We start from the raw sequence: 26,356 nt of genomic DNA, 5'->3' as shown, positions 1-26,356 counted from the left end.
GGGAACATCAGCAATGCTTTCAGACAGACTTCAGAACATATAAACCTGTGCCTTAATGGCTTAAAATGCCCATTTTTTTGTTTTAAAGGTTTCTCTATATAATACTTTTCACTACTCAGCAGGGAGCAAAAGTCATTTTCATTCATTCAGAAAAATTGATTTTCTGAGACTGATAGTGGATATGTGCAGTCGAACAAGAGTGAGTGTCTCATCTCTGACTCACTCGGCAGATCAGCACACTGATGTCTGATGGTGAAAAGAGTAGGAAAACCTTTTAGGGGGACGTGTTTTTCACAAAAACGATAAACTCATGCAGGTTTAGCTCAGCTGTTTGTGATGACATTTCTGTTCACACGTGTAACAGACCTGAAAACAACAAGCTGGGGAAAGTTGACTGAATATGTTTGCAGTTTTTTTTTCCCAGCAACACATCACAGATTCTGGCGCAGAGTGTGTGGGCTGAAAAACCCACAACAGCAGTAAATGTGAAATGACACCTTAAAGGTCATTCAAAAATAAAGGCATCCCATGGATCAATTGTGATTCAAGTGCCCTCTGTTAAAGTTCAGCACACACACACACACACACACACACACACACACACACACACACACACACACACACGCACACGCTGCCTCCCACTCTCACTTCCACTCATCAACCATATTTAATTAAATCTGTTTAATTTGCCTTGTCATTTATCACTTATGTAAGCATTTGTCACCACATTGTGCTCTGCTATAATCTATTTTTTCCCATGTCACTCATATCTTTGTCATCCTGATGTTTGTTTCCTCTCTCTTCAGCTTTTTCTTTTGTTTGTTCTAAAGTGAGATGCTTTTATGGAATTATTTTGATCTCAGTTTGCAGAATTTGTAATTATATTTTCCTCTGCGTCTTGTCAACTTAAAAGAATATAATAATAATAATCTAGAGGAAGTGAATATCCTGTCTACATCCAGGCCCACAGGATAATACAACTAAATAATAATAGTAATAAAAATCTAAGGCATACAGGATGCAGCTCACTGCATGCACAGATAACTATATTTGACATACAGTACATCTGAAGGCTACAGGAAAGAATTTATATTGCATATCTGTGAAAAAACTGTCAAAAACATATAACTCTACAAAATTACACCCCTGGAGAAAACATCAGACATGAAAGATGAAGCTTCTTCCTGTTTCCCTACATTAAAGACGAGAAAAATTCCTCCTGTCCATACTCTCTGAAATGTCATCTTTGCATTTCAGTGGCGGGAATATCTCACCCCTGCATTACTGCAAAGACGTCTTCTTATGAAAAATACTTCTTTATGTTGATTTTAGCATACAAATTGTGGATAATAATATCAGGGGTTGCTCTGCCTCTCATGAACTCGGTGGCAGCGGTATCGCCAGCCTGACTTCAGAGACACCACCTTAAATCACATCAGGAACTTCAACTCATAAATGCAGCAGATCCAACTATGATCCACAGTGAGAGCCACAAATCCTGCTCATATTCAAGGCAGTTTTTGTGGAGGTGCATTACATAATGATAGACTGCGATGGATTTTGTCCTTGTTTCCTTGCCTTTGCCTCAGATTTGATGGGTCCAGCCTCCTCTGACCATAAAGAATATTAAAGTAGTGACCATAAATTCATAAATGTGTTATTCTGTGTACATGAAAAGCATAAGGAGTAAAAGGTCGATGTTCCTGCATAAGGTTACAGTACAGCTGCATTATGAAAGCATCTTGCATCCTTAATTTGATGTAGCCTTATCTTAGCTATGTACTTTGAGTATTTCTATTCTATACTTATTTATATTTCTCCTCCGCTCATAGACTGTAAAGATCCCATTACATTTTAGAGGGAAATACCACACTTTTTAACCCACTACATTTATTTGATACTTATAGTTACAAGTTACTTTTTACATAAAAAGCATTTTGCATATGATATGATGCAGTATTGGAGCCTACCAATCTAGCAGTTAGTATAAAGAGAATCTAAAATTGTCTCCACACTGATAGCTACAATATTAAAATGCTTATGTGTAGGCATATTGTCTGTGATAAAAAATTAAAAACTGTAAAACTTCGATTAGTAGCCCGGGCTATTATTTGCTTAAATCACTGAAATCAACAGGCCTATATTTGAGACAGGCGTCTTTATGGGACAGGCCTTTGATTCCTTTTACTCAAAGGGTAATCGAGGAATGGACACATAATTTGAGGTAGTCAACAACCCGCTTTTATACATCCAAAGATATTCTATTAAAAAAAAATGAACTCCTTGGCGATCAGACCAGGCCTCTCATTGAGACAGGTGTTTATTTGTCAAAATGTGTAGCCACACCAGGCTAGTAAAGGAGACAAGGTGTTTAACTGGGACAAGGCTTTTAATTGAAGTTTTACAGGTAGGCTACTATTCTATATTGATATTTTATTATATTGTGACACTTAAGTGAGATGTTTTGCACAATAAGTACTTTTACTTTTGATACCTGAAGTTCATTTTGCTGATAACACTCAGAGCAACATTTTAAATTCTGGTCTTTTATTTGTAATGGAGTATTTTAGAATATGGTTTTCTGCTTTTATTTAAAGGAATACTTCACTCATCTACCTTTTGTATGACCCAAACACATGCATTTTTGCAATAAGTAAATAAATATTAAAAAATCATAATGGAGTCTGGCTTTGAAGAGAGCATAAGTTTCACTTTCAGTTCAGTTTTAAATGGGGTGGTTACATTCTTAGGCAGCACAGAGCATACAACTGGATAAATGACACTTGGTTCATACTGCACGAGTTGTGAGATATAGTTTTGCTGTTGTTAAACCTGGCCCCCAATCAATCAGTGAATCAATATGTTCACCATTTTCTGTGGAGGCATGTAAAAGAAAAGTTTTCTTCAGGAATTGAAGATAACACGACATGACCAAATTATATACAAATGGTCATGTTGTTAGTGATGCACTCCTTTAAGTAGCAGATCTGTGTAGGCTACTTCTTCCACCACTGATTTCCAAAGGGACCTTGTGGTGTTACAGCAGCCAAGCAAAATACATCATCACACAAATGAGGCAAGTAAGAGTAAGAAACAAAATATGGCAAAAAGTACCATAATAAACAACTACGCTGATTTCTACAAATGTAATTTCTCTGGAACAGTATGACCTTTATGACCTTAACTGAAATAAAGTAGTCCGGAAATAGTCCCAACTATTTATCATTGGGGATCAATAAAGTATTCTGATTCTGAAATATGAGAGGGTCATTGTTATTTTGTTTTTTAGGCTCTTACTTTGGGTGTATCTTTAGTTGGGGTTATTTGAATGGGTGGTATGAATACACACATTTACAACCAAATTTTCAACCAAAAATATCAAGAATATAAAAAGAAAGGCAGTAAAACGCACCTCAAAATCAATTCAGTTTCATTTCCCCATCTAACATCTTAACCAACACGTAAAATATTAAATTACCTATAATATTTATTATAAGATATGTTATTTTTAATGTAAACTTTAATATATCTCATTTAAAACACCACAGCTCGTACGAACCATAGACTCGTGCCTCCTGGCACCGGAAGTGTTTGTAAAACGGTTAAAAGCCAGTTGACGTAGGCTAGCTAACGTTAGCTGTCAGCCGGGTTCAGTCATTGTGCAGGGATGGAGGTGACACGCCAGAGTAAGTAGCCAGCCACATTTTTCTCACTGTATTTTGAGCTAGCTGTGGACATCTTGATAACGCACAGCAGAGTAATGACCTGAGATATTTTTAAACCTGACTAACCTCTTCTGTTCCTCTGCTTTTTGTGTTGCTATGTAGCTAGCTAGGTAACTGTTAGCTGCAAGGCTGCGGGTTGCTGTGCTACCCTGCTGGCTAGCACGCGCCCCCCATCACGCTAACATAGCTGCTGATGTTAATACACTTTACCTTTCTTGCTCCAGATTATAAGGACAGTTTAAACACGGTGTACAGCGCGATAGACGAGGCTGACTTCCTTGCCATCGATGGAGAATTTTCAGGTAACGTTGAAGCAGGAATTGGGGTTGAAATAGTCAGCGGTGTGAATGTAAATTGCGATAACGTTATGTGTCATATATGTGTGTGTTTGTAGGGATAAGCGACGGTCCTAATGTCAGTGCACTCACCAACGGGCTGGACACACCGGAGGAGCGATACACAAAGCTTAAAAAGGTTAGCAGAGTAATGCACACCTCCATCCTGCTTTCCCTCCATAACCCAATCTGTTCGTCTCATTTTAATTCTCCCACTGTGTGTGTGTGTGTGTGTGTGTGTGTGTGTGTGTGTGTGTGTGTGTGTGTGTGTGTGTCCTCCAGCACTCCATGGAGTTTCTGCTGTTCCAGTTCGGATTATGTACATTCAAGTACGACCAGACAAAGTCAAAGTGAGTATCTGCCAAACAAATGCATAATTATAGATTTTATTCAAGATTCAAAAAACCTTAAAGGTCCCATATTATGCAAATTTCCAGGTGTATACTTGTGCTGTGGGTTCCTACTAGGACACGTCTAATGATGTAATGTTTAAAAAAAAACACTATTTGTCCTCTTACTCCATGCCTGAATATACCTGGATTTACCCTTTGTCTGAAACACTCTGTTTAGCACCTCTCTCCTTAAAGCTACAGTTGGTAACTGTTGGTAACCTGTTCTGTTGCCTTGTAGCATTTGTGATGGCCTTACTGCATATGAATGTAAACAACCAATCACAGCAGAGGAGCAGCTGTCAAACTGTTAAAACTAGGCAGTGCAAATCAAATATGAATCAAGATTTTGTTACGGCATTGCCTGTTTTTCATCTGAGATGTTTTCAGAGACACATTTTAGTGTACGGTTTAGCTGTAAAATGAGAACGTTTGTGACCTGGCTGCTATGTTGGATCCAGTTTACCAGATAACCAAGCACCGCCCACCTGCTGGACCAACTTTCTAATTTTACAGCTAAACTGTACACTAAATTATGTCTCTGTAAACATTTGAGACAAGAAATAGGCAATGCAGTAACAGAATCTTGATTCATATTTGACCAGTGCTGCCTAGTTTGACAATTTGACCACAGTTCATGGACCGATTGACATGATTGAGAGCTGCGTTGGAGACTCAGGACGCATTTAGAATGTTGATGTTTGAAGTTTGAGAAGGTCTATATAATATAGTTGTGACATTACAACTTCACTGAAATCCTGACGACTCGTTTCAAGGCACAGTTTCAGGGTATGGACTGTGTACATTACTCTGTGGATTTAGCGTTTTGATACTTTCACAGTATTTGTGTAGCTATACCTGCTTTAATTTAAAAATGGAAATCTGACTTTTTACAAGTTTTACAATATTGCACCTTTAATGTCCCTGAGGTGTGATTTGCTTTATAGAAAGTAGTCCAACACAAATGCATACAATACACCATACATAATACAAGATCCATCTCTACCACACTGTCACCATTAATCATGAAAAAAAGGGGATGCAACATCCGGGGGTCATAGTTTATCTAAAAAACAAACTCGCTGACATTGATATTTGGGGACAAATTAGAAGTACCATCTTCTAAAGAAGACAGAACACTCTCAAACTAACTATTCATATGAAGAAAAATTAAACATTTTGAGAGCAGACTGGTTCATTGTACGGTACAAAGAAAAAGCCAGCTTGTTCTGAGTTCTTTTGGAGACAGTGTTGGACTCAACAACTGAACAAAATAAATGTGCGTGTGTTTTCACACCAACAAATCACAAGTACACATTGTACCATGTCTTAATTTAAGCAAGGCTGGATTACCAGATGGGTAGCTGCCCTGGGGCTCCAGAGCTACAGGGGACCCAAAAACTAGTTTAACTAATTAAATAGAATTCTTTTTTGCGAATATCCAACACTCAAGCAAATATCAACTGACGTGATAAGGGCCTCAAGGTGGGCTCTGTGTTAATACCAGATCTTGAGGCCCTGTCTTGTCAAAATCAATCCTTGAGCCATTGTTCATCAGGACATTTGCCCTGATGATGCATCCGTTTTAAATCATGTGTTGAATCTAGTACTCTACAACAAACTAGAACCAGATGATACTCTAGCAAAGAGAAACTGTTGGATTAATAGAAACTTTTTGCACTGGAGTCACCTAGCAGGGTAATCCAGCCTGATTCATGGCTTTATGGTAAACACGTTTTATCTTCTATTGTAATTTCAGTTTAAGATATTCCAAACAAGCAGCAGTTTACATGCATTTCCCTCATAGCAATGTTGGATGCCAAAACATTTGTCAAATAGCAATTAAAGTGATTCAGATTTTGTATGACTTGCACGCAGGTTATTGTATTAAATTGCCAGCTACTGGAATGATTTCACTAATCCTTGTTTCCTGTATTCCATCTCTGCAGGTATATCACAAAGCCTTTTAATTTTTATATATTCCCGAAACCGTTCAACAGGACGTCCCCAGACGTAAAGTTCATCTGTCAAGTAAGTGCGAGTAACTCCTTGGGATCATTGGGTCCTTCTGTGTGAACTGAGAAGTTTTTAATAGTGACTATGACTTGGGTGGTTTTAAAAATGATTGTGCCTGATAAAACCTGCACAGCTGTAAAAAGATCACACGCCTTTTGGCTTTTTGTTTTGAGAGTTGTGAAAACAGATGATTATCTTTGTCATTTCAGAGTTCCAGTATTGACTTCCTGGCCAGTCAAGGATTTGACTTCAACAAGGTGTTCTGTCATGGTGAGTGCATCAAAAAGTGACAGTGTAATACTGTTTTGGTCAGTACTAAACCTCAATATTTTAGTTTACAGCATCACATAGTCATTCTGGAAAGTCGGTAGTGAATGCTTGGTCAGTTTTTATTTTGGTGTATATATCTTCTGAATGATTTCATATTGCAGTTAATTTAGGTAAAGTACATGGATATGTTTTTAAGACATTTAACACTTGAAGTTTTACTAATATTGGTACAGAAAAACATTTTGGATTCAGTAGAGAAACATTCACACTGGAATTAGCATTTAAAACTTTTGAGCAGTACCTCTGCCTCAGTGTGGGAATTAGGAAAGCTGTCATCATCTGTCATACTGGAACAGCTGGCCCCAGGCCACTTGCTCCTCTCTCAGACTTGAGATAGTGGTCCTTTGTTAGTCTGGATCCAAACCACTGAATCACTGCCCACAAAATGGCATTTCAATCTGATTGTTAGGCTAGTCTTTATAGAAACTATGACTTCTAACTGTCCCGGTTCACCCTCAACCTTTTTCCAGTGGTAATGTTAGAGAATGTTTAAAAGATGCAAGAAAACAGCAAACTTATTTCACCTTACTGTAGTCTGTTAGTAGTCTTTCAGAGCATGAACTCAAAATGACAAAGTTTAATGTGATTGAATGACATAATGCAATAAATTATCTAGCTTTGCAGTTGTCTAGGTAAGTGAACATGTAGAGCTGCCTTAGAACTTAAGGTCAGTACAGAGACATAACTCTGAGACTGTTTTTCAAAGGAATCCCATACCTAAACCAAGAGGAGGAAGCCCAGCTGAGGGAGCAGACAGAGGAGAGAAGAAATCAGCATGCTAATGGTGTAGGTACGCCGTCCTACATCTCACCATCCTCCTCTAAAGGCCCTGCACATGTCCCTGAGGAACATAAAGACTTCATCAACAGGGTGATGTAAGTGTTGCAGAACATATGGAGTACATTTTTGTGTAAAATATGTACAGTGAAGGCAGTAATGTGGCTCTTGTTTCAGACCATAGTGGTATGAAGAGCTGTGAGTGCTGACAGGGTTGTGTATGAGGACTGTGTATAGTGGCAGCATCTTAAGTCCTTCACATTAGTAAGAGCCAGCTGAGGTGGCTTTGAAGTATACGGGGCATTGCCAACTGGAAGGAGACCCCATCATAAGTGTCTGCCCTGTTGTGTTTTGATCATTTCCTCACAGAGAGAAAGTTGAGGCCCTCTTCAGTAACTCAGAGAAGACCTTGGACTTGGAGCCATGCACTGGGTACGCTAGTCCTTCTCTCAAAACACACAGAATTTGTATTAATCATGTACATTTTGTATGATATTCTTATCTCTACCTATACTTATATTTCCCCACCAGGTTTCAGAGGAAGCTGATATACCAGACACTGAACTGGAAGTGAGTACCATGCAACACTTTTGCTGTTGCTGTTGTTTTGTTTTTGTTTTGTTTTTTTATTGTTTTTTTGTGAAGATTAAGGTTTGTCTTGTTTTCACAGATTCCCCAAGGGGCTACATGTGGAAACTGTGGAAACAGACAAGGTGCAGAGTTTTATTTCCACCAGTCTTCCCCTTCATTCTTGTGTGAAATATGTAAAATAGTGATACAAGTTTTTTATATGTGCAGAAGGAGCGATACATCCAGGTCAGCAAGGTAGATGAAGAAGAGAGGAAGAGGAGGGAACAGCAGAAACAAGAGAGAGAGCAGGTGAGTTTGGCATCAAGATTTACATTAAATTAAAGAGTTAGTCACATTTTTATCCTAATGGTGAGCAGTGTGTTCACACAAGTTTGTCTTTCATTATGAAGAACTTAAAGGGAAACTTTGCTATGACATAGAGCTGTCTGAAAATAAGCAGCGTGTACAGATGAACATGCTGGTTTTCCCCAGTGCAGCGAGCACCCAGATCTTCTAGCCTATCCACTGGCAAAAGTCTGCTGGGTGACGCAAAAACATGTCATTAAAGTTTGCCAGCAAATGACCGAGGAGTTCCAGAAGGGACCTTAAACACTGTTCATCTGCACACACTGTGATGACACAGAGCTGGATGAAAATGGGCAAAGTTTCCCTTGAAGGATCCACTAGATATTGATTCTAATATTTTTGCACCACACCTCTCTATTGCCAACAGGAGGAGCTAAATGATGCTGTTGGCTTCTCCAGGGTCATCCATGCCATCTCTAAATCTGTGAGTCTTTTCAACTTTTTCAGTCAAACTGTAAAATCTTAAAAATCTTAAATTTTGATTCTAATCATAAGAATTGTATTTAAATTAATTAATTAGCAACTGGAATACATGACCCATTGTTCATTGCATCATTACTGTTCTTTATTGCACCAAAATGGCATCTTTCTGTTGCTTATTTTTTGTTTTTGCATTTGTTCTTAAATATTTTGGCTTTGGAAAATCTGACCGCCCATTTCATCCCACATACAGGGTAAACTCGTGGTTGGTCACAACATGCTCTTGGATGTGATGCACACCATCCACCAGTTCTACTGCCCTCTGCCAGAGGTAAAAACATCAGAACAATTTAGCTAATGACATGGCAGATTATTACTTGGTAATGTGATTTATTGATTATTTGCATCAATGCTCTTTTCTTCAGGATCTCCCAGACTTTAAAGAGGTCACGATGTGTGTCTTCCCAAGGCATGTAGTCCTCTCCTTTTTTGCTAAATTATTTTACTCCTCTTCACAACAGATGATTTTCTGTACTTCTTGTTATTCAACACCTTAATGGCTATCTATCCACCTGCAGACTTCTGGACACAAAGCTGATGGCTTCCACTCAGCCTTTTAAGGTATATGTTGAATACCAGGGGTGTCAATTTGTTGTTGGTGATTAAGATATTTTAGGAAGGTAAAATCAGTAACTGATTGGACATTATTATTATTAAAGTTAAAACGCAAAGGTTAAAAGTAGTTGGGGCTTTTTGACAAGATAGCCTCTAAAGCAGTGGCAGAATCTTTGGTGAAGTTGCATCACTGGTCAGCACCAAGCCAACAAGTAGTTCTAATGTATGTCCAAAATTCTGTTGAAGATTGAGTGTCTCTCAATAGCTATTGTTTGGGGGGGGGCGGCGGGGGACAGATGACTAACAAGTTTTATTTTACTTTGATGTTTCAGGAAATGATCACGAACACCTCTCTGGCAGAGCTGGAGAAACAGCTGAAGGAGAGCCCCTTCAAGTCACCACAAGTTGGTGAGTAAATACTCTAACATTTGCCTGAACCACTCCCAACCTTCAAAATATTGCTGACACCTTTTTTTTGTCGTTCTTTGTTCTGTTCCTTTTTAGAAACGGCAGAGGGGTTCCCCAGTTATGACACAGCCCAGGAGCAGCTCCACGAGGCCGGGTACGATGCCTACATCACTGGCCTCTGTTTCATCTCAATGGCCAACTACCTGGGTAACACACAATCCCACTAATCAGGTTTGCAAATAAATTTTTAGAAAACTCAAAATAAGCATTGTTTGACTTGGTCTGCTCAACACTCTCTTTACAGGCTCTTTCTTGACTCCACCAAAAGCTTACATCTCTGCTCGCTCCAAACTAATTGAGCCTTTCTTCAACAAGTAAGAGATGCACTTAAACTCACTGTATTTGCTCCTGTCTTTAATAAACTGCTAAAAATATTTTTAAAGCATACATGTAATACTTTTTGTTCAAGGCTTTTCCTGATGAGGATAATAGACATTCCCTACCTCAACATCACAGGACCAGACTGTGAGTAAGACATTGTTGCACAGCAGGAATATATGTCAGGATTTATGCACTGACTACATGCCACATTTTTAAAGGAACCCTATGGAGTTTTTGAATGTTAGTAGCACTGTGGTGCAGTGTTTCACAAGAAGTTCCTTGTCTTGTTTGTATTGTGTACACAGGATACATATCCCTGCTGCCACATTGTGCTCTATACAGCTTTGAATTAAATCTAACACCCCCCCCCCCCCCCTTACACATAGCTGTTTTTCCCTGTATTCCCACAGTGCAGCCTAAAAGAGACCATGTCCTGTACGTCACCTTCCCAAAAGAGTGGAAGACTAGTGACCTCTACCAGCTCTTCAGTGCCTTTGGTAAGACATGATTTTGCCTGATAATTCTGCCTGCACACAAGCATGACCCATATTTTATTACTTAATCTCTACCTCTACTATCCTCACAGGAAACATCCAGGTTTCATGGATAGATGACACATCAGCATTTGTGTCCCTGAGTCAGACAGACCAGGTGCAGATAGGTGAGTGTCAAATCCTAGCTGAATACAAACACACACGACAGGACAGAAAAGGTTGATGCAGCCTGCTTACCCGCTAACATCTTCATCTCATCACGCAGCTATGAACACCAGCCGCTATGCAGAGAGTTACAGGATCCAGACGTATGCAGAGTACATCCAGGGTAAGCAGCAGGACAAGGAGAAGCTCGGCCAGACACCCAGATCTTGGGGAGAGGACGGCTGGGTGAAACCTCACTACACCTCTGCTACTTCTGCTGGTTTTGGATACCCCAGGTACACCTGCACTGATATACACTGCATCTTCAATGTATTTACCTCTCAGTATGGGAGTATCTGCAGATATGCACAGTCTCTATTTATATTGATGCATGTATGGTTTATTTTTTGTTCCAGGGGTTTGAGGAAACGCAGCATCAGCCCCGTTCAGGGAGAGCAGGGGCTCGGAGACACTCCAGTTACAGACGGCTGGAGTCACTACTCATACCCGGATAGCACAGGCAGCAAGAAGATGAAAACTGATGGTGTGTGAACGCATGTGTGCACAGCTACTTTCCTGCTGCAGTGTGGTAACATGAAGCAGGTTTTTCCTAAGAAAAGTACTTAGCGGAGATTGAGTGTGCCCTGAGGGAGAGAGGGCAGGTGGTATTGTGAATAATAAAGGCTGGGTAATTTGTTTACCATCAGATTTATTTATCAGACACATCTTATCATTGGCCACCTGCTGCAGAATGAACAAGTCAGGCGCATTTTTGATCGACAACATTCTCCCAATATATTTCTTAGGGATAGTTTTGCATTTCATATTAGTTAACGAAGGACGTCTTTTGCTCTTTGGCAAGAATTTTGCAACATAAAATAACACTAATTGTTACCGGATTTCCATGATTCATGCAGTACATTTGGTGGATTCATTTTTGGTTTTACTCTGATGTTGTAATGAGCAATATGATTTTTTTTTTTTCAGTTGTGCCTTTTGTAGTCTCAACATTTGTCAATTATCCATAATGATTTGTCATTTTCTTCCCACATGGATGACTTTGCCAGCTTCAGCCTTGTGATGCTTGGTGTTACACATTTAAGTGTGTCCCTGCTAAATAAATAAAAGTGTATAAACTGTATAAGGATGTCTAATTCAGGCTCTCATATACTGGTTGTCATTGTGTTTCCCAGACAAAAGTGGGCAGGCAAATGCCGAAGCTATTGAGAGCAAGACCTCAGAAGGATGGCTCAAGACGGCGTAAGTAAAACAGAGATGAACATTTACGCTGTTGCTGTTCTGTTTGCTGTGATACAAGTCTCTTAACGGCTGCTGTGCCCTGCAGAGAGCCATCAGATTCATCAGGGTCAAGTCCAATCCCTGATGATGATGAGAGGCAAACTCCTGAAGGCAGTGATGCTGAGGGGACGGTCACCTGGCAACAAGCTCCGACAGCCCATGGGAGGAAAGGTCAAAAGAACAAGAAAAAGAAGTCTGAAGGTGTGTTGTCAGTGCGAGGGTTTGATGGCACTTTGAATCAGGTTGACACAGTTTGAATGGAGAAGACGCTCCTTATAACTGCAGCTCCTCAGTTTTAGACGTAATGCATTTACCATCATCTGTAGATCCACGGTTACAGTGTAAACAGGAAGGAGGAGCGAAATGCAGCATGACTTGACAAAATACAGATTCACAAATTGTTGAGAAATAATGGCCAAAATCTGCATGACGATAGCGAAACTCACTAACTCACTTCCTGTCTGCATCATCTAAAGCATGACCAAAACAGCAGTGTCAAAACTCAGAGCGTTTATCCCAAATGGAATCAAGAAAGTTTATATATGTGGCTACACTGCCATGAAAAAAAAAAGTGACATACTTAAAAAGTGCAATACCAAAATTGTGTTTACATCTAGTTTCTGCTGCCCCAAAGTTGCCAAAAACAGTTATTACAGGTTTAATCTTGTATTCATTAAACATTGTTTTGTTTTTGTTTTTTTTTTGTTTTTTTAGATTAGTAACGTTAATGTCCCATCAATGTGGTTCTTGAATGAAACAACTTTGACACCCTTTTCTATCCATTGATAAACAGCACAGATAATTGTGACATGTTGAAAACCTGTGGACATTTCGTCTTCATAAATACTGTCCTGCAGCATGTATAGTACCATTGACACATTCAATGATGGCATCTCTGACAAGAGTTGTAAGATCAGATGGCAGGTACCTTTTCTACTCAGCCAGCAGCACGGGGTAGGCTGAGGACAAGTGTCTTTATATTTTTTTTTATTTTTTTTTTACGGAGGCCAGCAAGTTTTTGTTACCTTAGCATGACCCGGGGTCATTTGTATTGGAGAAGAAGAGACCTCTGCAGATATTTGGCTCCTGGTAAAAACCTCCTGAACAGAATCTAACCAGGAGATTTTTTAGCGTGTTGCAGTATGCAGTTGTCACCGCTATGTGCCTAAATCCCCCTAACCCTCTTTTAAATGTACCCAATTAGATTTCAGCGTGAACCTGCAAATGAAGATCCGTAAAGTGCCGTTCTTGTCCTTATCTTTGCATGTCTGTTCCTCTTCTGTACAGGTGCTGAATCTACAACGTCACTGTTTGAGGTCCCAGAAGTTTGGTAGCAAGAGGTGAGGAGTGGAGAGGCCACTGTCCCACACTGAGGTCCCGCTCAGTCTCTTCTTAAGCACTTGGGGCGCTCTCCTGTAAGGTCTTGGTGCACGCCCTAAATCCATTCGTTCACTCAACAGCTGTGGATACCGTGTCCAAAGCTACCAGCCAAGCTACTTGACTGGACTATTGAAAGAGAGAACACAAGCCATAACGACAGCTGCCATATTTTGATCTTATATCAGAGGAGCAGGCAACTCTTTCGGGTAAACACACACACACATACACACTTCACTAGAATCTTAAAAGCTAAACTCCAGAAATGTTCATTTATTCTCTGATGTGTTGTTCAGACTGGAATCTGCCACCACAGCCATGTTGTCACTTTGAAAACATTCTTCATTTTTAACGACACCGTCACCTCCATTCAGTCTTATATTTTGAGAGTGTGAGTTGTGTGCGAGTTTGTGCATGTGAGGGAGATGTTCTTTTTCTCCGGTCTTTGTATCCCTGTGAATCTGTTTAATAGTCCCTGAGAGATAAAACAGCCCCGGACAGGTCCTGTAGTTTACAACGTCTGGGTCATTTAGTATTTTAATGCAGTCAAATGTTTTTTTTCCCCCCCATTTTTTAAACTAATGTATAAGTTCTGTCAACCTCCCCAATTTTATCAGACATATATAAGCTTATCAATGATAATGTGATGTTTATTATTGGTGGCATTTTGATCCTTCATAAGAGGTGCTTGTTTTCTTTTTGTACAGAATTAATTTTCTTTACCTTTTTTTTGTGTTAAATGTTTTGTAACTGTCAACCTGCAACAATGTCAAAGTATGTTCTAATGCAAAAGGTGTAAACGTTAAGAAGACGTATACATTTTTGTATGAGATAAAGTTTAAAAATACTTAAATATTTCCTTGAAAAGGGGAAAAATTAAAGAATGTTTCTTAGTATCTGTTTTTTGTCTTTGTTGTTCTCAAACTCACACTTAGTCACTTCAGAGCACCATTGTTACGGACTGTGAAATGTTTACACTTGCACATTCAAATTCCCTTATTTACAGCTACTGTTAAAGGTTTCTGGTGGTAATTTAAACTGTAATTTGATGACTATATATTTTGTTAAAGATGACAAAGGGGCCCTGGGACAGTATACAACTGAGGTCCTGTTGAAATGGTGAAAGAAAATTGAATTGACTAAAGTATTCAAAGTAATTCTGGATACATTTTGATATTTAAAAAGTATTATTTGTATTCAGGTGAAATATTTTAGTATTCTCTCCAACTCTGCTAGAAATAATGGGACAACACTGACCTTACTGAACAGAAACTTCTATTAAAAACTTGCATTGTTCTTTAGTATTTTACACTCTAATGATCTAAAAATTTAAGTCTACCAACCCAAATTCGTCTGTACAGTCATACTTCTATGCAAATGCCACAGCCATTTAAAAAAATAAAACATGATGGCTGAATTCCATTTAGCTGCTCCCATTTCATCATCCTTGTATAGACCATGCTTACTGGGACACTAAAAAAAAAAGGAGCCATCACTAAAGCTACAGTTGGTAACTTTTATAAAAATATCTTTTTTAATTTGCTGAAACTCAACATCCACACAGTTTTACATGAAACGGTCTGATCTAGAGTCCAATCAGAGCCGAGGAGTCTCCCACACAGCGGTCAGTCATGTTAAATACTGCCTGTGAACTGCGGTCAAATAGTCAAACTACGCAGCGCTCACTCCCACAGAGGATGGGGTCTCTGTTCTCCTCATGACCCTTGCTTGACCTCCATAAGGCACAAACCAGGAAGCTGGCCATGAGCACTGTGGAAGAGAAAAAGGGTGTGTAAGTATTTAATTAAGCAGCAGATTTTTCTCAAACTCCGCAAGAGTTCTCACCTGGTGTGTCCACGCAGCACGACCACAGACAAGGTGCCTTCTGGGAGGGATCTAAAGAGCTTCCGCAGGCGGCGGTCCAGCTTCCCCATCATGTTATCCATTTCCTGGTCCTACACAGATCACACATTGGAGTCTTTATTACATTTGTTTAATAAATACTTTTAACACAATTCAGCGTCATCACGTAATTAAGAAGTTCAATCACCCCTTATTCACTGGATCCATAACCTCCTCTCCAACAGACCTCAAGCAGCAAAGGTTGAAAAATCACGGTCACACTTCATTACTCTCAACAGTGGCTCTCCACAGGGGTGTGTACACAGTCCATTTCTTTACACACCATCTACGAATAACTGTCGGAGTCCGTCCACCACCGCTACCCTCTACTTTAAATATGCAGATGTCACAGCAATCCTTACACTACTTAATAACAGTGACTCTTTCTTGGCCTATGAACAAATACATATCCCATTTTAGCTTGTGGTGTGACAATAATTTTCTCCATCTTAACATCCCAAAAACTAAAGAACTGTCCTTTAGCCCCCCAAAACACTGGCCTGCTCTGGTCTCACCATCAGAGGGGAAAAGGTGGAGGTGGTGGAGTCTCTAAGATACCTTGGCATTACACTGGACAGTAATGTTGTTAGCAAAGACTTACAGCCATCTGTAAATTGAACCCCCTGTCGGTACAACCCCATCTTCGTCTTCTGTGCCATCTGTTTTTTCCATATGCTCACAGTCACCAACAAGAATGAACTCCTAAAGCTAACTACTCATTGAGCTAGCAAACTCAGGTATTCCTACCCATCACCTATCTGACTGTGTCACCCCATTCCTGATCCGCAAAGCACTCACGACCCAGATGATCCACTCCACCAGTACTTTATCCCCCGTCCTTCTGGATGTAGGTATAGACTATCCCATGTGTAAGGCCCGTATCAGCAAGAGCTCTATTCCCACAGCTACACAAGCTCTTTTAAGTCTTTCTTGTGTTTAATACCAACCCACGTTTTTGTCTCTCGTGTATTAATTCTGTGTTTTTGCATACACCACTAGCTGGGGAAAAGAATTTCCTCTCTATCTTTCTCTCTATCTAAATCATAAACTGTAAGGGTCTGAAAGATCAGATCACAAATGCAGCAATTACTCTGCCTCGGGTGCACTTCACAACTCTCTGCATTGTGCGTGAATTCCAACCAGCCCAAAAGCATTGTCACTTTCTGTGGTTGTGTAAACATTCAGATTTGAATGTTTTCTTTAAGAAAGCGAGACAGACCAAAATTAGACGCACAAAGCCAGCCTAAATATTAAAAGCTCAGCTCTCTCTCTGAGATTTTTGTCTAGAAAATATCTACTGAGAATCGGCTGAGCCTGCCAGCTGAAAGGTAACTGTGATGCTCAAGCAACCGTATAAAAGTAAGTATATAAAACTACAGCTACACCAGTACCCCCGTGTGGCTGAAAAAACATTTCCAGATGGATGAAAAATGGAGAGCCGATTATTCTTCAGAGTCTCAACACCAGTGGGGCAGAAGAGATTAAACTGTCTGAACACAACACAGACAGCAGCCATTTTCACCGGCACTGACTCCTTTTTCAAAACAGTGACTTTGGGAATGTGCAGGAATGAGAACTGGTAAGCTTTTATTGATACCCGTACCATCAGGGATTCTGCGTATTGGGCCGATTCTTTATTAATTTGGAACCGTTTCCTTCTCTCCGCCATGACTCCTTCATGTTGCAAGTTTCCAGCAGGTAGACACATGAGTTTGACATCAGTTTTGCAATTCACGACTTAAAACACGCAGACATCAATAACAACAACCAGCTGGAGTCCTACCTGAGACCTGTTGTGCATGTGGGTCCTCTCCTCGTCTTCTGCTGCTTCCATGTCAGGATCTTCCATGGTGATTGGTGTTGTCATGGCAGCCCACGAGGGTAAGTGGGGTGGAGTTAGGGATGGACAGATGAGGTAGTTTTCCTTACGAAGATCCTCGGAGGAGCCGAGGGCTGCATGTTTGCCCTCTGAGCTCTCAAACTCTGTCAACCACAGACACATGTTAGAAACTGTTCGGACTCCAGACATATGAGGCAAGAGATAGTAACTTTTAACTCACTTATGTATCCATGTCTTGCATGTTTTCCGTGTTTGGCAGGCAGGACGACTCTCTCCACCGAACCAAAGTGACCAAATGTCTCTCTGACCATCTCCTCAGACAGTTTAGACTTTGTGGTGGTTGCAGGCTGCAACTGTTGACCGTTTACTTTTGCTGGGGGCAACCTGTTAGCTGATTTAACCAATGTAATGTCCAAACATTTGGCTTCTGATGTGTGTCCATTGACCCTTACAGGAGTGTGTATGCCCTCAACCATACTGGATTTTAATTTCACAGCATAGATATGACTGGCATTCAGACTGTCAGCCGTCAAAGCATCAAGAGTCAGATCTAAGTCTAGCATTGACTCGTAGACAGGTCTCTGGACCTAGAAAAGGCACACACAAGAGACACATGTTGGAGATACAGCCGACTACAAAGGTTCTGAAATAACTTTAACCATAATGTAAAGGGAAAAAGTGACAGTAAAAGGGAAGAGTGTTACCTTGATGGACTGTCCCTGCACATTAAGTCCATTCAAAGTTTTTAAAGCCAGCATAGCTCCCTCCAGCAGCTCAAACTCTACCTCTGCATGAACCTGGAGACCAAACATTGTCAGAAAATATAGGTGAGATTAATAGAGCACATCCAAGAGCAGGGAAAACAGCTTTTACAGTTCTATTTTAAGATGCACTGAAGCAGTAATTATAACCACGTCTTAAGAGGTATTCAGTGGATGATGTGTTCATCCATGACAGAAATACAAACACAGTATATTAATTGTAAACTAAGGATCATGTAGTTGAGATATACCCTGACTGCGGTTTGCAACATTTTGATTTTCTGAACCGGTCCACAGCAACAAAACAGCCGCCTCACTTCTCTCTCCGAGAATCCTGCAGGGAAGGGCCCGGCAAACACCACACACATATCTCGAAGGTTTGCACACACCTGCAGGATAAACACACAGATTTAGCAGTACGTTAAAACAACACTCGGACACTTCAAATTCATCAGACGTTCTGAATGAATGCCTCACCCTCTGGTGCTGGCGCTCCTGATAAGGGATGCACTTCTTGAGATGGTCAGAGAGGGAAGAGAACTGGAGCACTGAGAGGAACGGACACTTGGTCTGTCTCCTGAAAGAGGCCAGCACCTGAAGGAAACGAGATAAAGTAAAAGAGGTAGAGAGAGGGAAAGGAGGGAGTTAACGGGAGGATGTAAAGGAAACAGAAGAAAGGTGCAGGACTTATAGTGAGTGGAGGAAAAAGAGGAAAAGGGCTACAATTCACATATATTCACCAATAGTATATAACAGGTGTGTCTGGGGAACAGGGAGTGCAGGATAGGCTTTGTGTCCAGCATGTATGCATGACAGTAAAGTAAAAGGACACAATATACAGGTTACATTATCAAGGTATAACCAGAGTAGGCAGGCTTTATGGAGACAAACCTCAAACACAACGTCCAATAAAACCTTTCCTCACCTCCCAAACAAAGAACAGTTGAATCTCACCCAACTGTCCCTCCAACTCTCTTACAGTCAATATGGTGGCGAAGATAACAAAAATGGGAATTTATACTTCTCACATCGTGTCTAATTTTAGTGGATCATAACATATCGGGTATGGAATTAATCCGCAGATGCTCCGGTTCAAAATGGGACCAAGCTTTTCTATGGATGTCAGTTTTTGAGCGACAACGAAGGGCAAAATGTTGGTTTGTCATGGCCCAAAAAATCTGGCCTTTGCCTGAAGCGCCCTAACTGGCACCTTTCGAAGCAAAGGAGCAGCGGCTCTACCGTGAGCTACCTCTAGATGTCTGATCTCCTCACCCTATCTCTGAACTTGAGCCCAGTCAACCTGCAGACAAATCTTGTTTTGGCCGCTTCTATCCACGGTCTCATTCTTTGGGTCATCAACCAAAGCTCATGACCACAGATGAGGGTTGGAACACAGAGGGGCTGCTATATCGAGAGCTTTGCCTTCTGGCTCAGCTCCTTTTTTTTTTACCACAACGGACCGGCACAATGCCCAAATCACTGCTGATGTCGCAGTCACAACTGTGCACAAAATATTGTTAGGCTGATGGGTCCAGTAGTACGCAAGATAAGCTACAGACAGACCGAACTTAATTTAAGTCATCTCTTGGACAAAAAGAACAACTTCATTCATCTCTTTGTCACTTTATAGTTTGTAATCAAATTAGGCAGAATTTCCAGCAAAGATTATTCACAAAAACCAAATGCTTGGAGATATTCACATCTGAATGGAGACCAGCAAACCATTTATGACAACTTGCTTTATATGTACCACAAATAAAAAATAGATCAATACATATTTTGGGTAGAAAACCAAGGTTATTTAAAGGTCAGGAGGCAGTAGACGGTTCCAGAAAACTTCTCGTCTCACCTCTTTGTCAGAGCTGTGCCACAGCTGATTGGAAGGATCCAGGGTGATGTCAGAACGCTTTCCTATAAAGGCTACTGATCGGCCGAGTGTCTGCAGGATGTCAGAAAACCTGCAGGAGAAATAAAGACGGAGAATATGTCAGATATAACTGCAGCAGAACATGTGATGAGATGAGTTTCACATTGTGAATGTAGAACAGAATCCTTGTATAGATTTATTGATTGGATTTTAAAGCTGTAAGTAGTGACAGAAGATGTATTTCTCCCACAAGTCTATTATTTTAGATTCAGTGATGGTGTTTAACCTCATACACCCTTGTGCTGTAGCTAAAATGATTCCATGGGACAACTAAATCATAGACATTTGAGTAGACATTTTCAAAAGCTATATTTCACCACTGCAAAAGGCTGTATTTCGTATTGATCCACCATGGGGAGCATTTTTAAAAGCTCCATCCTGAGGCGTGGAAACTGCTGACCCATCATGGAGGCAAAAACCCAGAGTAAAGATACAGTTCATCTGACTAAGTCTGGACACGGTTTGAATAACTACAGTCAAATGTAAAGAGTGGAAAGAGGTGTACAGATTATGTAATGTAGTGCACCTGAGACTTGGTGTGGGTGCAGGTGCACAGTCAGTGGACTCCTCCACGATCGTATATCCCCACAGCTCTTCCAGATGAAGTTCTACAACCTGACGGCAGGCACACACAGAACAAGTTATATAAATTGTATGTGTGTGCGTAAGTGTGTGTGTGTTAGGAAGCGATGTGTCACCTGACGTGGTCCTGTTTTAATAAAGTACTCAGCCAGTTCCAGGGCTGCCACGGCATCCTCAATGGGATTATGACCCCTGTTCTCTTCAGTTTGTATTTGCCTCCTGGGACACAAGTGGAAAATTTAATTATAAGCCGTGCTGGGTGAGAGAGACAGGGAGACACAGACAGACTCAGCTTACTTCAGCACTGTCTCAGCCAGGACCTTCAGCTTAAACCTCTGCCCAAACTCTCTCCTGTACAGCAGCGAGGTGTCGATTACATGCTGGTGGATCAGCTGCAGGGACACAAACACAATATAGGGCGAAACTTCAAACTTTTGTGACTACTTTAAAATGATTGCTGACATGAAGGGAATAAAATCACTATTTTAAAATCCAGAAATACTGACATTTTTGACAATGCAATTCTCTGCCTTTTTATTAAACAACTGATATGAGTTACTGACATGTTACAGATATCTTGTTCCTGGTGCTCCCAATGTCTGTTTATTCATTTTTTGAGTGTGATAAAGGTACAAAAACATTCCCTTATACTGGACAATAAAGTTCCTAACTTACTGTACAAAGCTTTTTTAAATTGATACACCAGAGATTTACTTTTATACACCACTTTATTACAATATTGTATTTCAGTCCCATGGTTTTCAGCCTAAGGGCCCAGCCTCTCCAAAGAAGGGCAAGATACATTTCACCGGATCATGAGATGATTAATGGGAGAGGAAAGAGGAAAAGTTCTGCAACAAAAATCTGTTCAGTAATCTGTAACATCTTTAACTCAGGACTCAACCTTGTCCTGATGATAACACTGTTACAAGCAGAAATCAAACTGTCAGTAGCAACTCACTTTCAGAGCCATGAGGTCGTTGTTGAGTGAATGCCCCACCAAAACTGCATCGCTCGGCAACAACGTCCTGAGCTTTACTTGGACATCTCGCAGGGTGGTTCTGACTGGTCGCAACATCGCTGCGGTAATACCAGAGAACCTGTCAGAAGGGACCCAGCAGCATGGGGAACAAAAATGTGTTATAACATTTTAATCTGATCAAGTGATGTGATTGGACGAGAAGCTTCCCATGAGTACTGATACATGTTCTCCCTGTGTCAGCGTGGGTTTTCTCGGGGTACTCCAGCTTCCTCCCACAGTCCAAAGACATGCAGGTTAACTGGTGACTCTAAATTGTCCGTAGGTGTGAATGTGAGTGTGAACAGTTGTCTGTCTCTATGTGTCAGCCCTGTGATAGTCTGGTGACCTGTCCAGGGTGTACCCTGCCTCTCGCCCAATGTCAGGTGGGATAGGCTCCAGCCCCCCGCAACCCCCAACAGGATAAGCGGTTACAAAAAATAAAAAATTAATGACTTGGTCTGTGAGTTTTGTGGTTGCTACAATGCTGCGTTGGTGTTTAACAGGTGTAAAATAGAAACACTACTTGAAAATGTGCTTGCTTTAATACATAAGTGTATGTCTGTGAGTGTGTGTGCGTATGTGTGTGTACCTGGTGAGGTAGTTGAGGATTCGGTTTTGAGGTTTCACCAGCTCATCCAGCACACAGTTTCCATCACTGTCCACCAGAGAGACACGAGCCAACTCATTTCCCTTTTCTGTTAGACACTGAAACACAACATGGACACACTGGTTAACAGCTGGAACAGGGATAGAAACCTTCAAATAACTCAAGACACAAACTTCTTTTAAACATCTTTCTCACAAAATCCACAAAAGAAATAATATCACCATTATAAGAGGCTGAGAAATACTGAATAAATGGAGTCTGCGCTAAAGGAGAGGACATAAAAAACAGGTTGTTTGACAGTTTAGACATGGTTTGGTCTAACATGCCCATGCAACTGTTTTTATGTAGGATGCACAAAAAGATAGACTGTCAGAACATAAATATGCGATTAGGAAGACCACTCCATGGCCAAACACTTTAAAGAGGTACACAAGAGTAATGATTCTTTAATGAGGATAGAAGGTTGAGAATCAATACAGGTGCCCATTAGAGGTGGGGATCGTTTACGCAGACTTCTCCAAAGGGAAACTTTTTGTTTTTTAAACTTGATGCAATGGTATAGCCGGTGTACTCGTAACATATCACTTAAAATGGAACTGTAAAACTGGCGTATCAAGAACACTGCACTTGTGCAACACTGCATTATGTATGAAACATGGATTTGTCACAGCACATACTGCTGTGTTGATCGTTTGAACATACATAACTGGATTCTGCAATGAAATGGGAATGAAGAATATAACCGGGAGCATCTCACCATTTCACAGTCAAGCCCATACAGAGGGCTGCTGTCAGTCACGCTGTCAACACTGTCTGTGCACACAAACTCCTCAAAGCCTGGCATTCCTGTGCAAACAAAAACAAAAAAGAAGTGAGATCACAGAGATGGAGACACAGAAAGCAACCAAGAAAGAGTGAGACCACATCCACACTAACCCAGCACGTTTTGACCCCCAAAAATTGAGCTTTTGATTAAAAAAATGTATCTATGGTAGGAAAATCTAGGTGCACATTTTAGTGAGGACAGGGAAAACACAGCTTCATGATTTCTAAGATACAGTCGGCAGTAAGAAAAAACAACAACAACAACAACAACATGAAAGCATCCAGCAAGGAAATACTTCATTTATCCTGCTTACTGCAGATGTAATAAAAAAAAGAGTCACCTTTGAGTGGGTAGTGTCTCTTGATCATCTCCTCCTCAGTGAGAACATATGCAGTCAGTCCTCTCTTCTGTGTCCCAAACTTGGTGATTACTGGGTGACACCACAGTGCTGCAGCAGTGCACAATAACACACACACCCAATAATCAGTAAGAGTAGAAACTCTGGGGGAAAACAAAACTACTGCTGAGTGGTGTAATGTTTTGACTTCATGCCACAATATTATAACGTGACAATATTCTAGGGATGAAAATTAGAGCATTCAGAGGATCATTAACTACACACAATAAGATTATTTTGACTAACAGTTGATTAAAGTGAGGATATGAAACAATCATTGTTCATTACGTCACACAGAACAAATTAAAAAGTCCAGGAAATATTGAAACATTTAACTCTTTAGCAGCCTTTAAAAAAACTGGGAAACGGTAAAGTTGTGTGGGCTACATCATCATGTTTTGACAACCAAAGTCGACACTCAAAACACATCCACACATGACTCTCACCTTTGTCCAGTTTACTGCTCTCACTCTGTCTTTGAGAAAAAGATGTACCATCCGATTTAGGAACTTCACTGCTGAAGATTCCTGACACCAGGTCGGTAGGTGATGGAGTAAAAGTCACCCTCTAATCCAGGCAGATAAACAACAAGGATCAGTGTTAACCCAAAACACTGACACCATCCATATATGTATAGATCTCTTCTTGTTCTTACAGTGGTGTAGTTGGTCCTGAGGTGTCGCAAGCTGAGGTAGTGCTTGTAAAAGTGACTCTGGGTCAGGCCCTCCACGATCACCACATTCACAGCTTTAATCTTCTTCTGATGGTGGAGGCGACACCAACTACAGGAGACACAGTGGGGAAGAAGATGAGAAGACTTTGAGAGTTTAAGTGGTGTAGACTTTAAAAGGATCATTTAGATTATTGCCGGAGCACAGGGACACAGTAAAAGTGCATTACAGAGAGTTATTTGGATACAACTGATGAAGTAGATTACACCTTACTTCCACAGTCATTACCTGGGCTGTTTAATGCCACCTGTTTTCCCCAGAGCGGCATAATGCAGCAGCTCTGTCAGCTCATTCGGTGTAATTGGTTGTTGAAGGCGGTCGAGCAGCACAGCGATCTGCGGTGAGCGGGAGGAATGTCCATACTCCGGCGTCTCCTCACTTTCCTGACCAATTTTTAATCTCTTGGCTTCCTCATGTGCTGTGGGGGCGGTGTTCTTTCTTTTCTTTCCGTTGCATCCTGCTGCTGCAGAAGGCTCCATGTTTAAGCTGGGAGATTTTTTTAAAAAGACATTTGAAATGACTTTGTCTCCTAACTGTCAAATGTCAAACTCTATCATTTAAGCAGGACTTTATGTACGTCTAAGATTTAATTTAATGAAGGTAGAACAGGAATTTTTGTAGTGTAAATATTGGTTTGGTGTTGGCACTGTACGTGTTCCCCCACACCTCCACACAGTAAGTTATGTATGGAAGTATAAATGAGCAGTACAGAAGGTATAATGACTTTTGACACACAAGATCTTTAACTTTGTAAAGGATTGCAACTGATTTTGATATTTTGTTTTTAATATAATTAATGTGTGGTTTCCAACATAGTTTATTATCAATTATTCCTCCAAGACATTTTATTAGAGAAAGAAAGTTCAGTGTTAGTTTATTGTAGTCAAACCAACTCTTTAGTTTATTTTAAATCATTTTCCACATCATCCAGAAGCTCTATCATTTAAGCAGGACTTTGTGTACGTCTAAGATTTAATTAAATGAAGGTAGAACAGGAAGTCCTGTGTTTGGCCGACTAGTCTTTGAATTAAAGCTCAATACTTTTTAGAAATTGACTAAAATGTGTCTGTAGCTTCAAATATCAAAACTGCCAATTATGCTGTAAGTGCTGTTAACTTATTCTTTGATCAGGTATTTCCTTATTAAAATTATAATCTTAAACTGTATTTTAGACAGCAGCTGCTTTGTATTAAGAAAACATAAAACCTTAACACTATAAAACAATAAACACTGAGAAGGAGATGAAGAAAAGAAGCTTCAAAGTAATTCTGCAGGTAAATTCCATCATAGACGTCTGAAACAAAAAACAGAGCAGGGTTTGTGTAAAAAATAATATAGAAATATATTCCTCAATGTGCGGCACTGAAACAAGTTATGTTTTAGTATAGGTAGCCTATTATATTGGCATAAGTATTGAAAAATATCAAAAATTACTCAGTCCAATCAGCAACTACTTGACTGACTGATATTCTGGAGCAACTTCATCCTTCACCAGGTAAAACCTAGTTTTATTTTATGTATTTATTTATCAGAATATGTAGAATAACATGCTGGTGATTTGGTTATTTAGATTACTTAAGCTGTAAAGCAACACAGTGATTAATAGGATAAGTTGTGGCTTAAATTCTATGGTACTTTATCCCATTATTAGGAGGACATGTGCATTAAAAGCATATCTAGTAGTGACTGTATCATAAGGTGTTTGCTTTATTAGTGCTGAAACTGTCTAGTAAATAAAATACAGTAAGTTTAAGCATTTTGTTTGCAGGTGTAGGCTAAGTGAACTGATTCCAGTGTGGCACATTCCACCCTGAAACAGTGAACTAAACTCATTTAAACTAAAGTGTGAGTTAAGAGTAAGTTACACAGGAAACACTACACTCTTAGCTAGCTAATATATTTAAAGAATAAGTTACAGCTATAACATTATAAATTGAGAGTATGTACAGGATGGGTCCACGCTTGACAATAGTTACAAGAAAAATATGATTACATACCAGATGTTATTTGTCCTGCGGCTTCCACATGCATGTTATTCTGACCCTGTAGAGGCTAAAAACACGTTTCACAGGAACTGCTGCACGTTACAGTAGTGCTATAAAGTAACAAAAACTAC

At 40.2% G+C, this 26,356-nt stretch overlaps 2 protein-coding genes across 4 annotated transcripts; one reads left to right on the top strand and one right to left on the bottom strand.

Moving 5' to 3' along the window:
* The first annotated feature begins 3,595 nt into the window (after positions 1-3,595).
* On the top strand, positions 3,596-14,541 carry parn (poly(A)-specific ribonuclease (deadenylation nuclease)). The gene is made up of 26 exons (XM_033624510.2): positions 3,596-3,686; positions 3,950-4,027; positions 4,120-4,199; positions 4,343-4,410; positions 6,399-6,480; positions 6,675-6,735; positions 7,502-7,670; positions 7,942-8,004; positions 8,104-8,142; positions 8,243-8,285; positions 8,371-8,451; positions 8,876-8,932; positions 9,182-9,259; positions 9,354-9,397; positions 9,507-9,549; positions 9,876-9,951; positions 10,048-10,158; positions 10,256-10,325; positions 10,421-10,476; positions 10,743-10,829; positions 10,919-10,993; positions 11,092-11,266; positions 11,387-11,514; positions 12,164-12,230; positions 12,316-12,470; positions 13,557-14,541. The coding sequence occupies exons 1-26, from the start codon at positions 3,668-3,670 to the stop codon at positions 13,601-13,603; spliced, it is 2,052 nt and encodes a 683-aa protein (XP_033480401.1). The 5' UTR covers positions 3,596-3,667; the 3' UTR covers positions 13,604-14,541.
* Positions 14,542-15,157: 616 nt separating this feature from the next.
* Positions 15,158-26,347, bottom strand: rexo5 (RNA exonuclease 5). 3 transcript variants are annotated; one of them, XM_033624506.2, is made up of 19 exons: positions 26,238-26,347; positions 24,469-24,726; positions 24,165-24,291; positions 23,956-24,076; positions 23,453-23,560; positions 23,044-23,132; positions 22,269-22,384; positions 21,620-21,758; positions 20,956-21,050; positions 20,775-20,877; positions 20,603-20,691; positions 19,999-20,107; positions 18,627-18,743; positions 18,401-18,538; positions 18,093-18,185; positions 17,609-17,975; positions 17,332-17,531; positions 15,492-15,601; positions 15,158-15,416 (listed from the first exon to the last, which is right to left on the bottom strand). In XM_033624506.2, the coding sequence occupies exons 2-19, from the start codon at positions 24,717-24,719 to the stop codon at positions 15,362-15,364; spliced, it is 2,427 nt and encodes an 808-aa protein (XP_033480397.1). In that variant the 5' UTR covers positions 24,720-24,726; positions 26,238-26,347; the 3' UTR covers positions 15,158-15,361. The 3 variants fall into 3 exon arrangements, with proteins under 3 accessions (XP_033480397.1, XP_033480400.1, XP_033480398.1); XM_033624509.2 differs by having other exon boundaries at positions 18,467-18,538; XM_033624507.2 differs by having other exon boundaries at positions 24,469-25,534; positions 26,238-26,333.
* Positions 26,348-26,356: the final 9 nt, after the last annotated feature.

The sequence above is a fragment of the Epinephelus lanceolatus genome, chromosome 3 (assembly GCF_041903045.1).
Source record: "Epinephelus lanceolatus isolate andai-2023 chromosome 3, ASM4190304v1, whole genome shotgun sequence".
NCBI classification, from domain to species: Eukaryota; Metazoa; Chordata; class Actinopteri; order Perciformes; family Serranidae; genus Epinephelus; species Epinephelus lanceolatus.
The sequence above is the reverse complement of the archived record's forward strand: the minus strand, read 5'-3'. Positions and strand labels throughout refer to the sequence as shown.

Coding starts and splice junctions, on each gene's coding strand:
- parn (XM_033624510.2), top strand. Junction 4,200..4,342: donor GATACACAAAGCTTAAAAAG/GTTAGCAGAGTA, acceptor TGTGTCCTCCAG/CACTCCATGGAGTTTCTGCT. Junction 10,830..10,918: donor CCAGCTCTTCAGTGCCTTTG/GTAAGACATGAT, acceptor CTATCCTCACAG/GAAACATCCAGGTTTCATGG.
- rexo5 (XM_033624506.2), bottom strand. CDS start 24,719: ATGGAGCCTTCTGCAGCAGCAGGATGCAACGGAAAGAAAAGAAAGAAC. Junction 20,108..20,602: donor GCACCCACACCAAGTCTCAG/GTGCACTACATT, acceptor TTTCTCCTGCAG/GTTTTCTGACATCCTGCAGA. Junction 17,976..18,092: donor TGCAGGGACAGTCCATCAAG/GTAACACTCTTC, acceptor TGCCTTTTCTAG/GTCCAGAGACCTGTCTACGA.